The sequence below is a fragment of the Cherax quadricarinatus genome, unplaced genomic scaffold, assembly GCF_038502225.1.
Source record: "Cherax quadricarinatus isolate ZL_2023a unplaced genomic scaffold, ASM3850222v1 Contig3, whole genome shotgun sequence".
Classification (NCBI taxonomy): Eukaryota; Metazoa; Arthropoda; class Malacostraca; order Decapoda; family Parastacidae; genus Cherax; species Cherax quadricarinatus.
The window spans coordinates 979,474-996,376 of record NW_027195029.1 but is presented as its reverse complement, the minus strand read 5'-3'; the positions used below and the strand labels follow the sequence as shown (position 1 = coordinate 996,376).

The 16,903-nt window shown below is 37.9% G+C and overlaps 1 protein-coding gene across 2 annotated transcripts in view; it reads left to right on the top strand.

The window, feature by feature from the left end:
• Window positions 1–16,903, top strand: part of skd (mediator complex subunit skuld) — a 320,744-nt gene that overhangs the window by 251,439 nt on the left and 52,402 nt on the right. Inside the window, exons 7-8 of one of the 2 annotated variants that reach the window (XM_070079689.1) lie at window positions 217–646; window positions 7,482–7,709. In XM_070079689.1, coding sequence (XP_069935790.1) covers window positions 217–646; window positions 7,482–7,709 — 658 coding nt within the window. The remainder of the gene's footprint in view (window positions 1–216; window positions 647–7,481; window positions 7,710–16,903) is intronic. The other variant, XM_070079690.1, reaches the window with a different exon arrangement.

Sequence of the window (16,903 nt, the reverse complement as noted above, 5' to 3'; positions counted from 1 at the left end):
TGTTGGTTTCAAATTGTTTTTTATTGTTACAATCACTGCAAAACAATCTCTTATGTCCATCACAGTTGCTATTATTAGCCATCTATTCATCCCTATTAGTCCATTATATCAAGGATTTACTAGTCTATGTATTTATTGATATCTTAACTCTACTATGGAAAATGGTTAAAAAGTGTATTTATCTATGTATTTATGTCATTATTCTTATCTTTTTAGGAGGCCACAAGATGCGCTACCCAACGTGTTATGTGTTAGTGACGGATATGGACGATTACCTGATGGCTGGGCGAGGTGCAAGTATTTTAAATATGGGACAAATGGCTCCTGGGGGCCTTAAGGGAGGGCTGGCAAACGAGAGTACTTCAGAGGGTAGCGACGGGTCAAACCTTCCCACACACAATTCTCCCTTCACAGCTTCTACGCATACTCTTTTAGCCTCGGAGTATCTAAACTCTGGGGGACGAGGCTTGGGCTGGTCTCGGGGAATGTGCGAACGTGTCTGGCAAGATATAGTACAATGTCCTGGACAGCAGCCCCCAGTGCAGCATGATTGCCTCACTCCAGAAGGAACGTTAACCCCTGCAGAAATTGCTGGCCAATGGGACTTCTCTGACCCAGCCACGAAGATCAGCTGTTCGTGTGCCAAGTATGACTACCTTCTTTTTGTAAATTTTCTAAAACTCCATATAGAATGCATTTTATGTCAAGTTATTGTATCTACATTAGTATGTTACACATGTATTATTCTAAAATCTTAATTTTGTCTTGTTTTTTAATTAAAGTCTCTTGATAACTGGTCATGTTTTAGAATTTGTAAAAGTCACTGTTGCATGAAATAGACGGAAATTTAAAAAAAAGTTTCCACTTTGCCACTTGAATTTGATATAGATATTTGTACACTCTTCACTGCATGATGCATGAATGTAAAGTATTTTGTTGCTAGTACGTATGAATCACTGTTATCCTTCAGTATTGTATATTTCACTTCTCTAGTAGAAAATATTATTACCAGGATACCAAATCGATGCTAAAGCTGATGATAAACCATATTTTTAGATTTTAAATGTTTGTTAGTTGAATTTCAAAGAATTTATTGTTAGAAAAGATTTCCTTTTCAAAATGCCAGTAAGATTACCTTGTTAAAAGGTCAGTGAGGTTACCCTGTTAAAAGGTCGGCAGGATTATCTTGCTAGAAGGTTGGTAAGATTATCTTATTAAAAGGTCAGTGAGGATTACCTTGTTAGAAGGTCAGCGAGGATTACCTTGTTGAAAGGTCATTGAGGATTACCTTGTTAAAAGGTCAGCGAGGATTACCTTGTTGAAAGGTCAGCGAGGATTGCCTTGTTAAAAGGTCAGCGAGGATTACCCTGTTAAAAGGTCAGCGAGGATTACCCTGTTAAAAGGTCAGCGAGGATTACCTTGTTAAAAGGTAAAGCAGAAGGAAAAAATTAAGAGTGGAAGTTATGATTATGGTTAAGGTCAGATGTGAGAGTATGTGTGTGTGTGTGTGTGTGTGTGTGTGTGTGTGTGTGTGTGTGTGTGTTTGAGTGAGTGTGTGTGTGTGTATGTTTGTTTGTGTGTGCGTGTGTGAGTGAGAGCATGTGTGTGTGCGTGCGTGTGTGTGTGTTTGTGTGAGTGAGAGTGTGTGTGTATGTTTGTTTGTGTGTGCGTGTGTGAGAGAGAGTGAGAGCGTGTGTGTGCGCGTGTGTGTGTTTGTGTGAGTGTGTGTGTGTGTGTGTGTGTGTGTGTGTGTGTGTGTGTGTGTGTGTGTGTGTGTGTGTATATATGTTTGTGTGTGCATGTGTGAGAGAGAGTGAGAGTGTGTGTGTGTGTGTGTGTGTATATATGTTTGTGTGTGCATGTGTGAGAGAGAGTGAGAGTGTGTGTGTGTGTGTGTGAGAGAGAGAGAGAGAGTAAACATATAACAACTTAGTGGTAGATAAAGGAGCAGAGATATGCTAGTGTTGTCCCATCTTGTGTATTTAGTTTATGTAATAGTTTGTACTTTCTAGTGCCAGAAACACTTTGCAAAATTTTCTTTTCAGTTTTATTCCAGCATTTTACCATTCACAGTTTGTGGAGTATTTTCTCCCATACACAGTTTGTGAAGTATTTTCCCCCATACACAGTTTGTGGAGTATTTTCTCACATACACAGTTTGTGGAGTATTTTCTCACATACACAGTTTGTGGAGTATTTTCTCACATACACAGTTTGTGGAGTATTTTCTCACATACACAGTTTGTGGAGTATTTTCTCACATACACAGTTTGTGAAGTATTTTCTCCCATACACAGTTTGTGGAGTATTTTCTCACATACAGTTTGTGGAGTATTTTCTCACACAGTTTATGGAGTATTTTCTCACATACACAGTTTGTGGAGTATTTTCTCACATACACAGTTTGTGGAGTATTTTCTCACACAGTTTGTGGAGTATTTTCTCACATACACAGTTTGTGGAGTATTTTCTCACATACACAGTTTGTGGAGTATTTTCTCACATACACAGTTTGTGAAGTATTTTCTCCCATACACAGTTTGTGGAGTATTTTCTCACATACACAGTTTGTGGAGTATTTTCTCCCATACACAGTTTGTGGAGTATTTTCTCCCATACACAGTTTGTGAAGTATTTTCTCACATACACAGTTTGTGGAGTATTTTCTCCCATACACAGTTTGTGAAGTATTTTCTCACATACACAGTTTGTGAAGTATTTTCTCCCATACACAGTTTGTGAAGTATTTTCTCACATACACAGTTTGTGAAGTATTTTCTCACACAGTTTGTGAAGTATTTTCTCCCATACACAGTTTGTGAAGTATTTTCTCACATACACAGTTTGTGAAGTATTTTCTCCCATACACAGTTTGTGAAGTATTTTCTCACATACACAGTTTGTGAAGTATTTTCTCACATACACAGTTTGTGAAGTATTTTCTCACATACACAGTTTGTGAAGTATTTTCTCCCATACACAGTTTGTGAAGTATTTTCTCACATACACAGTTTGTGAAGTATTTTCTCACATACACAGTTTGTGGAGTATTTTCTCACATACACAGTTTGTGAAGTATTTTCTCCCATACACAGTTTGTGAAGTATTTTCTCACATACACAGTTTGTGAAGTATTTTCTCCCATACAATAAACTCTCTTATAAAGCCTTTTCGTAAAAGTGATTGAAGAAGCACATCCAGAATTCAGTAGTGACTGGAGAGGCCTTTATAGTACATGCTGTTTAATTTGGGATACCTTTTTTCAGTCACTTCACTTCTATAAAGAGGAGTTTATAAGAGTGTTTATTGTATATTTTAAGCACTACTTTTTTTCCCTTACTGATAGAACTATAAAGTGTATCCTTATCTATTTTTGAATATCCTTTTATGCCTTTTTAATGGATATCATATCACCTTTTTTTTTTTTAAACTTTTAGCACTAGCCATTTTCAGTGTTTTAAATTTAACTTCATAGCAGTTTTCAACTCTGGGGTTCACTTAATAACAAAATTGAGTTAACGCTTTATCTACACCTCTGTTTTTGACGCATTGGGAACGGTAGTGGGTTGATAGTCATCAACTATCTATAGAATTAAAGACCTAATTTTTTTCTTTTTTAACACTAGCCATCTTCCACCAGGGCAAGTTGACCCCCCAAAAAGGAAACCTTGTCACCATCACTTAGTTGTGCTCACGTATGTGTGGTTGGCAGGGTCAAATCCTAGCTTTTAACCCCACTGCTCAACTTGCAGATTGCCATATACACTCCATTCTGGTCTTTCGAGCCCTCGTACCTGCTCTCTAATCTGTGTAGAGCCTGTCTTCACTTTTCATTCTTATGTTCATATGTTCATTCTTATGTTCTTATTAACATTCTTATGTTATGGTCTAAATACATGGGTGATTTTGATAAGGACTTTACTGGTATGGGTCAGTAGGCCTGCTGCAGTGTTCCTCCATTCTTATGTTCTTGTGTCTACTTGCCTATATGTGGTTGCAGGGGTTGAGTCCTAACTCCTGGTCCTGTCCCTCAACTTGCCAGCTATGATAAAGCCTCCTGGGCTCTATGGTACCTGCTCTTAAAACTATGTATGGAGTCTGCCTCTACCACTTCATTGTAGAGATCATTCCACTTCCCGACCATTGTGGGTATGAGGAAATAGTTCCCGACATACCTTTGGCTCGTCTATATCTTTATGTTCCAGCTTTGTTGCTGGATACCTCTTTCTCTCCACTGAAACAGTCCATCACTGTCTACCCTGTCAGTTCCTCTTGAGTATTTTGTATATTATTTCTATCTTCCCTGGTCCTTCTGTCTTCAGGTATTGTTAGATTAAATTTTGTTAGCTTCTCCTCATAGCTTATTTCCCTTTACACAATACACAAATAACTCGCATGTAGGAGAAAGAAATTTATGAGGATGTTTCAGTCCAAGTTGGTCCTGTACAGTATACTGTTGCCATTAGTGGTCCATAGGCTGACATAGACATTACTGCCTGGTTGAGCTGGTTCTTTGCTTAAGGTCTTCTTTCTTTCAACACATTGGCCGTATCCCACCGAGGCGGGGTGGCCCAAAAGGAAAAACAAGTTTTTCCTTTTACATTTAGTAATATATATAGGAGAAGGGGTTACTAGCTCCTTGCTCCTGGCATTTTAGTCGCCTCTTACAACACACATGGCTTATGGAGGAAGAATTCTGATCCACTTCCCCATGGAGTTTGCTAAAAGTATGCTTAGAAATCTTTTTACAGCATAAAGTACTTAGTCAAAACTGGACTGGTGGTGGTGGTAGATAAAAAAAATACAAGAGTTGAGGTTAATTGACTCCCTGAGCTAAGAAAAGTTATAAAAAGACCAAAAAACAGTTAAATTCTCTTGATGCTGATCAGAGGAGAAGAGAAGACTTTATAAATGGATGCAGGAATTTTTTAACACAGGCCGTTGCCCCTCCTTAAATATGACACACATTCATCATCATTTATATAATTGCTATCTTGTCACCAGTCTTCTGGCATCACAGTTCAGATGGATCTCTGAACTGCAACACCTTTGACTTTCCTTCACAGTGCTGGCACTCTACTTCCCACCTCCATGCAAGTACAGTGTTGTACTTGCATGGAAGGGTGTTAATGTTGCAGCTTTATAACTGTAGTGTAAGTGTGCCTCTGGCAAGATAGTGATGGAGTGAATGATGGTGAAAGTTTTTCTTTTTCAGGCCACCCTACCTTGGTGGGAGACGGCCAATGTGTTAAAAAAAAAAAAGGTCTTAGACCCATCAACTTAGAAAACAAAAAGGACAACTTAAAATAGTCATACCTGCAACTGGGTTTAAGGTTTATTTTACCTTCTCAACCTGACATGATGCCAGACTTCCTTCTTGGAGACCATGACAATTGCAAAGAGCTCTCGAACTTTCTTTAGACATTTTGCACGTGCTGAAGAAGCCAGTTGAGGCTACGTGTTTTAATAGGACGTTTCTCTCTGCAGTTGTGTCTTGAGACTTGTTGATTGTCTGATGCATGTTGTTTTTACACTGTAGGATACTAGACTGGTATGCAAGAGGAGGTAACAAGTTAGTGACTGCAAAGTTACAAAATAATAATTCTTATTTCTATAAGTACATGATACAACTCATACAGACCATAGCTGACATTAATGACATACTATACAGAAAGTCTCTGCTTATGCATAGCATTTCCCACAACTTAGGTTAATTTTGTCCTCCAAGATGTAACCCACACCAGTCGACTAACACCCAGGTTACCTACTTGCTGCTAAGTGAACAGTGACAGCAGGTGTTTTAAGGAAACAAACTTGTATACCATAGCTAGAACACATCAATAGTGACCTGCACTGAAGTGAGAGGAGGCTTGCAAGGATGTTTCAGTTCATCCTGGGCGAGTGTCCAGGATGAACTGAGATGTCCTCATAAGTTTACTTTTAAGTTCAGTATATCTGTGACTTGTATACAAGTTCAACATAAGATGGGACATCAGGAGCAAACCAGAACTCTGTTTCTCTGGCTACAATGAGGATTTCTTACAGATTCCTTTAATATAATAAGGAATATTCAGTTTTTCTAGTACAAGTATGATAGTACAGAAATTTTGTAAGACTTTTTGTGGTTGCAAAGTATGATTGTGAGAGTTGTTTTTGTTATTCTTGGCCTTCAAGGTGTAGGAGGACCTTGGAGGAGATGAAGGTATTATCAAGGAATTGCAGTGTACCCTTCTCTTCCTTGGATCAAACCTGATTGCTTCCCATTACTCTCCCCCACTTTCCTCATTCCCCAGGTGCAATACAACCCCTTTTGGCTTAGCTCTTCCCCCAAAATATAATAATTTAGTTAAAGGCTGACATAGGAATGCGTTGATAATAAGATTTAGGACTTGATTGATTGGATTTTTTAATTTAAAAAAAAAAATACCAATGAAGTAGGAATTAAATGAAATTATGATATATTTGGGACACATTTTGTGAATCATACATAACTGAGAGGTAATAATTTAGGTTAAATTGGCTGGTGATTTTTTTACATAGTATGGTTTTATTTTAGTTTTGTAAATATATTCAGAGAACTTTTGTGGATGATGCAAGATTTTTTTTTTTACAGATTCTTAGTTTACACAGAAAACCTTTCTTCATTGATTAAGCCCATTGTTTGTATTTTATGCAGAGTATATTTATATCTCACTGCAGTTACGTTTTTATCTCAGGTATTTAAAACTAGGAAACTGGTGTTAATATCAGATGCATCTAGTGTTGTTATAAGTTAGATAATCATCACTAAGATGTTTATATAATTATTATTGTAAGTTTAGTAATATGAGTAGAACACAGTACAGTGGACCCCCGGTTAACGATATTTTTTCACTCCAGAAGTATGTTCAGGTGCCAGTACTGACCGAATTTGTTCCCATAAGGAATATTGTGAAGTAGATTAGTCCATTTCAGACCCACAAACATACACGCACAAACGCACTTACATAAATACACTTACATAATTGGTCGCATTCAGAGGTGATCGTTATGCGGGGGTCCACTGTATTAGGAAAGGTCAAAGATGCGAAATATTCTTAAGTTTCAGTATTTATTATTTTTAGTTTCTAGTGCATTTTAAGTGTCAATACACATCTAGGTATTATATCCTTAATTATCAGTAATTTTCTTTACAGTATATGGATAAACACACTTATGATTCAAGTATTATTTTTTTAATTAATTTTGGGGGAGTCCTAAAAGTTCAAACTTGTGGGTATGCCTGACACCTAAGATTGGGTTGAAAGCCCTTTGTCCCCCTAATGTGGGCATGCCTGATACCAAAGATTGGGTTGAAAACCCTTTGTCCCCCCCTAATGTGGGTATGGCTGACACCTAAGATTGGGTTGAGAGCCCTTTGTCCCCTTAATGTGGATATGCCTGACACCAGAGATTGGGTTGAAAGCCCTTGTTTTGAGTGTTTGTGGAACTGGCCATTGCAGGTGCAGAAGGGGTCGGGTCAGTAGTAAAGGGTGTAGCAGCAGTAAGGGCCGGGGAGAGAAAAGTAGTGGGGGAGGCGGGCGTCAACGGGGGGGCAGCTCGGTGACTGGCTGCACCCCCTTCCACAAGCGGCCCCCTCCGGCTCCCCTACCCTCGCATGATGAGGCGGTCCTGGACCAGTGTGGCGTGGCAGCCATCGAAGAATCTGAACTAATCCAGGCTGCTGCCAGGTACAGCCGCACAATACCAACACATACTGTATATTCTGTATATTGGTTACCCCATAACATTTTCACTCACTATTTTTCTCTCTTATCTACAAGACATGTGTTCCTCTTAAGTACAAGTGTCCCTCAGTTTATGCTGTAGAGAAAGAATGAGAGACTTGAGCAGCATTTGGGAATCTTTATTGTGGAAATATTTTGCCTGCCAGTGGCTTCTTCAGTCCACTACTCGGAAGAACAGTGGAAAATGAGGAGGGTTTTGAGGTTGTCAGTCCCGCAGCTTGGAGTCAACGTGTTCGATCCACCAGTCTTGACAAAAGTACTTGTCTCAAGATTTATGGACTGAAGATTCCAACTCCAGGCAGAGGAACTGATTACCACAAACTACAGTGGAACCACGGCACCCGAACTTAATTGTTTCCAAAAGGCTGTTCGAGTGCCGAGCTGTTAGAGTACAGAACAAATTTTTCCCAACCAATTTTCTTTTTGGTTGGCTGTTATCACTAACCCTCTTAAGTCCCATGGTGACTTGTATAAATATAAAAAAAAACAAAAAATGCGAAAAAACACGAAATAGTTTACAGCGGAGTTCTGGCAGGTCGTGTTTGTCTGGCTAAGTGCCAAACAAATGGTCAACTATCAAGCGATTTATTTACTGAACAAAGCATTTGAATACCGAATTGTTTGAGTACGGAGCTGTTTGAGTACTGTGGGTTCCACTGTATTACTACTATCCCAAAATTCTTCTCTGTACTGGACTGAGGAAGCTACCAGCTGTTAAAACATTTCCTCAATAAAAATTTCTTAATGTTGCACAGGTATGATTCCTCAACTTGAGGGTTTCTAAACCATTTACATCACTTATGCTATAAATGGGTTTCAGAACTCTGGCACGTGGACTATGTTCATTAAGGCCGTGAATACAATTCTGCATCGTAAAAATCAATAATTTTCACAAACCGTACCAATCTTGTATGGATAATTTGTATCAAATATTCACTGTTATCAGCAGAAATAAAATAATCACAAAATAGAGAATTTGGATAAAATGAGGGAAGTCTGAATGTATTTTATTTTCCTCTCATTTCTTTCACTGAGGTTTTTTATTAAACATCTCTTGTCTTTATTTTTTTCTATTTTGAATGTAGTTTGCTTGGCAAACTATATACAGCACATACTCAATATATCACTTACATTTGATATATTGTAGTAGTTTTTTTCATTTTGAATGAAGATTTCTTTCAAAATCTCAAACATCCAAATTACAGAATATTGTGAGAGAGAGAGAGAGAACGTGTTCTTTAATTTTCTAATTTTCTTGATTCCTGAAATTTATGGGTTTTAGTGAGCCTTTCAAATACTTATTGGGAAAATACTTCTATGTGGGAATTTTTTCATCCTTGAAAGAATGGTGTTTGATTTATATTAAGTGAATTGTTCGACAGTAAACACCTACATAGAAATTATTGTGACTAAGAGAGATTACTAGTCAGTCTTCCCTTCCTCTCATGCTGCAGTTTTCCTTGATTTCTTGAGAATTCCTTCATGCCTCCAGCTTTTCTTTGGCATTTCTTCATTCTATCATCTCTCCAGTATTGCTTCCTTCTGGTTCTTCATTCCTCCAGCCTGCCTGCCTGCCTTCAACAATCCCTTGATGCTCTAGCTTTCCTTCCCGTAATCTTCGGTGTTTCATTCCTCGAGCTTTCCCAACATTCTCTCTTGTGATAAAATATTAATACTAATAACCATAATATATAATTAACATATAAACCCTTACAACACAATTCTCTGATCTTTTATTTGATACAAATAAACAGAAAAGCGGAAAAGCAGCTTGAACTGCCGTCCGCAAGTTGACAGTCCGACAATCTACCGTCTCGGCTTTGAATTTGTGGACCGCGGTTCAAGCCCCTTGTCCGCCCTTGTGTATATTTATTGACATTTGTTTATTGCAAGTTAATTTGAGTTGATAGGTTATTTTTATATCAGTGAAACATTTTATTTTAACATTGTTCTGTTTTTCTTCACATTAATTCATCATTTTCTGTTTTCCTTCACAAACTTTTTATTTAACTTTGTTCACTTACATGAACTTAATTTTGTTTAGATTTAGTGCTTGTCAATATATTTTTTAGTATTTTTAATGTCTTTAACCCTTAACCCTTAAACGGTCCATACGTATATATACGTTCACGAGCGTAGCGCCCCAAACGTATACAGTGGACCCCTGTTTAACGATATTTTTTCATTCCAGTAGTATGTTCAGGTGCCAGTACTGACCGAATTTGTTCCCATAAGAAATATTGTGAAGTAGATTAGTCCATTTCAGACCCCCAAACATACACGTTCAAACGCACTTACATAAATACACTTACATAATTGGTCACATTCAGAGGTAATCGTTATGCGGGGGTCCACTGTATATACGTTTTCTTTGTCAGTCATTCAACATTGCCACAATAAGCCTGAGTCACCTAGACATGAGGGAATGGGTGTGCGCACTCACTGTGCGCCATATTAAAATAATTGGGCATGCCTGGGTACCATTTGATCTTTTTTCCTTTTAAAAGAAAAGATTTTTTTTTTTCCTCAAAAAATTTGGGGCGCTACGCGAGTGAACGTATATATACGTTTGGACCGTTAAAGGGTTAAACTGTCCAACCAGATCTACATTCACATGCGTAATGCTACAAAAGTAGATCTACGTTTTTTTGCATATTTTCAAATATAACCAAAAAAAAGTAGATCAAAGTTTTTTACACGTTTTCAAATGTAAAAAACAAAAGATCTATGTTTTTTTTACACACTTTCAAATGTTGAAAAAACGTAGATCTACGTTTGGACAGTTTAAGGGTTAATCATTTTGTTGTATTTATCTTCATTTTCCATATTCTACAATAACACTGCATCAGTAATATCACTTAAGATTAGGCATTAGAATGTTTTTTTTTTTATTGGGTGTAATGTCTGAAAAAAAACCTTCAAGGGGGGGAGTTGCCTTGATGCTGGAGAGAAGAGGCTCTTGTTCAGAGGAAGAGGAGCTTACCATGATGTTTTGGTCTGACAACACTACTTTGTACTTCCTACTTACTGCTGCTTCTTTCTTCTTTCTTTCTTTCTTTCTTTCTTTCTTTCTTTTTCTTTTTCTTTCTTTCTTTCTTTCTTTCTTTTTTTTTTTTTTCTTTCTTTCTTTCTTTCTTTCTTTCTTTCTTTCTTTCTTTCTTTCTTTCTTTCTTTCTTTCTTTCTTTCTTTCTTTCTTTCTTTCTTTCTTTCTTTCTTTCTTTCTTTCTTTCTTTCTTTCTTTCTTTCTTTCTTTCTTTCTTTCTTTCTTTCTTCTTCCGCCATCATTACATCTACTACTACCACTTCCATCATTAACTTTACCACCACTACTACTACACTTCTTTCTTTGTCCCATCCCTGTCCTCCTCTCCTACATATATACTGGCTCCCTCACGTTCGTGTTTTAGTGCGATTTGTCAGTGGTCCAAGACAGACTGAAACGTCATGAGCTTCTTTCTCCTTTCTGTATTGTGAATAACCTCTCGAGGTGCTGTGACATCCTTGTGGGTGTAGTGCTTCTCGTGATTAAAATAATCATAATCAATATTATTTTCAAACATAAATTTGCAGCTTTGCATTACACAGCGAGTAGATTAATTGAGGGAAATGTATAGCTTAGCAGTAGTGTGTACGTGATAGATATATAGCTTAGGAGTAGTGTGTAGGTGATAGATATATAGCTTAGCAGTAGTGTGTACGTGATAGATATATAGCTTAGCAGTAGTGTGTAGGTGGTAGATATATAGCTTAGCAGTAGTGTGTATGTGATAGATATATAGCTTAGCAGTAGTGTGTAGGTGATAGATATATAGCTTAGCAGTAGTGTGTAGGTGATAGATATATAGCTTAGCAGTAGTGTGTAGGTGATAGATAACGGTATAGTAAGAGTTTCATTGTATAGCTTACATTGTATACAATGAGTCTTTACTGTATACCTAACAGTAATTGTATACAGTAAGACTTCACTGTATACCTTAGTTGTATACATAGAGACTTGACTATACAGTCGTACCTCAGTAATATGGTGGGTTAGGTTCCACACTGCCGCTGTAACGCAAATCACAGCTTTTTTTTTTCACTTGCCAGTGCATATAAAAACCTGAAAATATGTTCATACTCATTTATTAAGTGTACAATATCACTAGGCCTAAAAGAAAATGTTAAAGATATAAAAAAACTAAAATTGGCAAAACCAGTCTTGAGAGCAATGCAAGCACTGAAAATAATAAACATGAATATTGAAATGGTGAATGTTGGAACAAGGAGAAGGCTGGAGGCAGTGTAGATGTCATGTCTGAGAGCAATGTGTGGTGTGAATATAATGCAGAGAATTTGTAGTTTGGAAATTAGGTGGTGGTGCGGGACTACCAAAACTATTATCCAGAGGGCTGAGGAGGCTTTGTTAGGTGACTCGGACATGTAAAGAGGATGGAACAAAATAGAATGACTTCAAGAGTGTATAAGTCTGTAGTGGAGGGAAGGTGGGGTAGAGATTGGCCTATGAACGGTTGGAGGTAGGGGGTAAAGGTGGTTTTGTGTGCGAGGGGCTTGGACTACTAGCAAACATGCGTGAGCGTGTTAGATAGGAGCAAATTTAGACAAATGGTTTTTTTGGACTTAGTGCTGTTGAAGTGTGAACATGGTAACATTTATGGAGGGATTCAGGGAAACCGGCAGGCCGGACTTGAGTCCTGGAGATGGAAAGTACAGTGTCTACACTGAAGGAGGGGTGTTAATGTTGCAGTTTTATAACTGTAGTGGAAGCATGTCTCTGGCAAGACAGTGGTGGAGTAAACGATGATGAAAGTTTTTTCTTTTTCAGGCCACCCTAGGGGCCTTGGTGGGAGACGGCCGATGTGTTAATAAAAAAAATAATTGAAAAGCGCCGTACTAGCAGAGCGCACTAAAGTGAGCTCTATATTAATAAGTTGTGCTTGTATCTACCAGTAGTTGTGAGCTTTCATGTATCTTGTAAGACTCCATCCAAGAATTTTGCCATTTTAAATTTCAAGTTTCTGAACATAGTTAAAACAGGATTTTCTTTTCTTATCACAAGTAAACCTAAATTGAGATAAGCAGAAGCTCTCATTAATCCGAGGGATAAATGGTCTGCAGTCAGGCATTTAGTAAAAACAGCACAGGCCTCTAATTAAGTGGGGGAATAGTTCTAGTTCCTTTTTGGTTGTTTTACGAAGGAACGTTATGCTAGCAGTCTTTAAGCAGGGGATCACTATATGAGGAAATGTGTGATTACTTCTCTTGTAGCAAACATGTGTGTGTCTGAAAATTTAATCCTTTCATGCCATCATTTTTGTGCTCAATTTTAAATTTTCGTTTTTTGTTCTCATTTTGTCACCATGAACTCTATCAGTTTTCTTGTTTACATTTGATCTTAAATTTTTTTTTTTTTTAATATTAACACATCGGCCATTTCCCACCAAGGCAGGGTGTCCCCCAAAAAAGAAGAACTTCCATCATCATTCACTCCATCACTGTCTTGCCAGAGGCGTGCTTACACTACAGTTATAAAACTGCAACATTAACACTCCTCCTTCAGAGTGCAGCCACTGTACTTCCCATCTCCAGGATGGGAATTACAGTGGCTGCACCAACAGCACGTCAAGTCCTAAAAACCATTTGTCTCCATTTACTCCTATCTAACACGCTCATGCACGCTTGCTGGAAGTCCAAGCCCCTGACACACAAAACCTCCTTTACCCCCTCCCTCCAACCTTTCCTAGGCCGACCTCTACCTTGCCTTCCCTCCACTACAGATTTATACACTCTCGAAGTCATTCTATTTTGTACCATCCACTCTACATGTACAAACCATCTCAATAACCCCTCCTCAGTCCTCTGGATAATAGTTTTGGTAATCTTATTTGTCATTATCATATCTCATTTTGTCCAATTCACTAAGAAAAGTAGTTTTTTTCACTTTTTTTATACAAATTCCACAATACTGTTGCATATTTCAGTCTTGGTCGTAGTTATATTGTGATTTTATATCTTTTATTTCCCCTATACAATACACAAAGGCTGTGTGCTGAAAATTTGTAATGAACAAAGCTTACAATTCAATGGAGGGATCGAGATTTGAACTTTGAGATTATCAGTACATAACTGATAATCCAAGACAATGACTTGTAATTCCAGAATTGAAGGTCATTCTGAAGTTTGCTAATGTGATGTGAATTTTTCACTACTGCACTTATGGGACACGCTGTTTAATGCTCGTAAATATTTAATCGTGCATTCTAACTCGCAAAATTGTATTAACAGAGTTGCAAACCAGGGACCTGGTGGGGTTTGAACCCATGACAAGCACAGGCCAGTGCATTAATGCACTGTCACTTGTTTGTCATGAGTTCAAACCCCACCAGGTCCTTGGTTTGCAACTCTTAATACAATTTTGTGAGTTAGAATGCACGATTAAATATTTAAGAGCATTAAACAGTGTGTCCCATAAGTGCAGCAGTGAAAAATTCAATTCACAGACCAGTGCATTAATGCACTGGTCTGTGAATTGTAGCACTCAGCTCACCATGGTTCAAACCCCACCCATTCCATGGTCAGGCTATCATGTATGAGGTGTGGGTCGTGAGGGTGATGGTCCCAGGAGTTACCATCAAGTATTTTAGGATGGCAAGGACGAGGATGACCTTCACAAATCTAGGTAGAGCACTTTGTTCCTCCCATTCTTTCACGAACAAATGCTTATGTAACTCCATATTGGCTTCCATTTATGGAGGATTGGCCTAACTTCCCACATCATAAAAATCTTGGAAAGAATGCTGAGACTTTAGATTACAAATTTCATAGAACAGTACAATTGGCATAACCAAAAACCAGCAAGGTTTTTTAAAGCAAGACAATCATATCTGTTGTTGGAACTATGTAACTTCTTTTTATAACACTAGCTGTCTCCCACTCAGGCAGGGTGACCTCCCACCCTCCCCCAAAAACACTTTCACCATCATTCACACACTCGCTGTCTTGCCAGAGGCACACAGATGTAACAGCTTAGATATCACTCTAAACAGCAAATATCCCAAACTCCTGTATAGAATTTTACTAAATTATGGCTGGATAAAGTCTGCAGAGTGCATTACATCTCTCTTCTTAGGGAATTACTGCTAGAAAAGGGATCTCATAGAAGAAAAGTCACATACAACCCCACATAAATTGAGAAATTTTTGCGAGGAATAAAAAGGCACAATACCATGACTAGAACAGTACATAAATAACCCACATGTGGAAGAATGAACCTTATGATCAAAGTGGACTGAAATGTCATCATAAGTTTCCTTTTCTTATGTGCGAGTTATTTGTGAATTCTTGTACTTAGAATTATATTTCATCGAGTACGGTAGATGCAGTGTTATTGAGGAGATTAAATTGGCTTAGAAGTTCATTCTCTGTGAGCGAAATTTTTTAATAGCAGTTTTCACAAGCTTTTAATTTTTATCTTTTCGAGGAGGTCGTCTTGATGCTGATGAAAGGCTCTTGATTCAAATATACATAGCTGTCTTCATCTCCTTTGGATTTAACCAGATTACCTCCTATTCAGTAGGCACATTGCTGGGTCTCCACATGGGGAAGACCCGAGCCAGGACCCATCCTGGCAAACCTACATGAACATCAGTAGGCACTGTATAATCCATGCACATAATAGCAAGGTGGGAATCAGCCAATGTGATAGAAAAAAAGGGCTTTTGAAAACTGCTGTTGAAAAGGCTTGTATTGTTAGCTTAATCATGTATTTTGATATTAGAGAAAGATAAAATATAGTTTTCAAAACACAACCTTCCTGGTACAGAACTCGTCAGTACTTTTCAAAACAGACTTCTACTGATATGAAACTCTGACAGCTTTGCTCGCTGTTACACTATATAACAAACAGGCATTTTGTATATACATGATGACTGTATTGCTTGGCATTACCCTGCAGTGCCACCTGTTTTGTGGCCTGAAAATTCTCACTATAACGTTTGATGAGCACTGTTAATATTCTTATTGTTCATGATGTAATTTATCTACCATCTCTTCTCTCACTTCTGTCTTCTATCCTTTCTTTATCTCCTCTTTTTCTCCTTTCCTTCCTTGATCCTTTCCTTTTTCTCTCCTCCCTCCCCTTTGCTCTCCCTTCTCTCTCTCCTTTGCTTTCCCTTCTCTCCTCCTCCTCATCTTCTTTCCGCTGCTTTCCTAACTGCTTCACATTAGCAATAACCAGACCTTGTGTGGAATTCTCTCTGCAGATGTTTTTGATGCTACATGCATAATCTTTCAATTAACACTTGGAGGCATTTGAAATGTTGCAGACTAATTATACACATAGCCATCAGCTGAAAAATATGCAGAATAAATTTGAAACTTGCAGTTTAACTATATTTGTTTATATTGTGAGAGTGGCGTGTCACTCTTGTAATTAGTGGTGTGAGGACTGAGCCTCTTCCACTGTGATAATTTGCAGCAGTTGGGTATCTTTAATCTGTAACGTTTCACCTACACGTTAGACTTTTTCAGTTGAATACAGAGGAGGCAGCAGCAGTAGTAGAGTTGTAGATACAGCATAATGAGTCCATCAAGACATGTAGGTTTGATGTAATCGGTTCATCACCCTCAAAGATGTAGTTTTGAGGTGGTCAGTCTTCAGGCTGAGGGACTGACCACCTCCAAACTACTAGAGTGATGGACTGATTACATAGTCTGTACATCTCTGCTACTGCTTCTGCCTACTCTGTATTCGACCGAAGAAACCTACTGCGTAAGAGAAACATTTCAGATTAAAGATACTGTACCTAACCGTTACACATGCGTCATTCTTATCAACTTGTCAGTATTGTATATCACTGTCATATTCACCACTATACTGAATAACCATATGGGTTTACTGTTTTATATAAAGATAAATTGTAATACAATTTTATTATATATTTGTTGAAATCTCAATGCTCTAAAATTTTTACCAATTTAATCCCTCGAGTAATAAAAAAGGCGGTAGTTGTAATTTAAGTTGACGGGTTTGTTGGTTCCTATTTTGTGACGTGACTTAATTTAACTTGTCAGGAGCCTCTTCATTTGCCATTTTTTCAGCATTGCTTATAGCAGGGATGGGGGACCTTTTTATATTGGA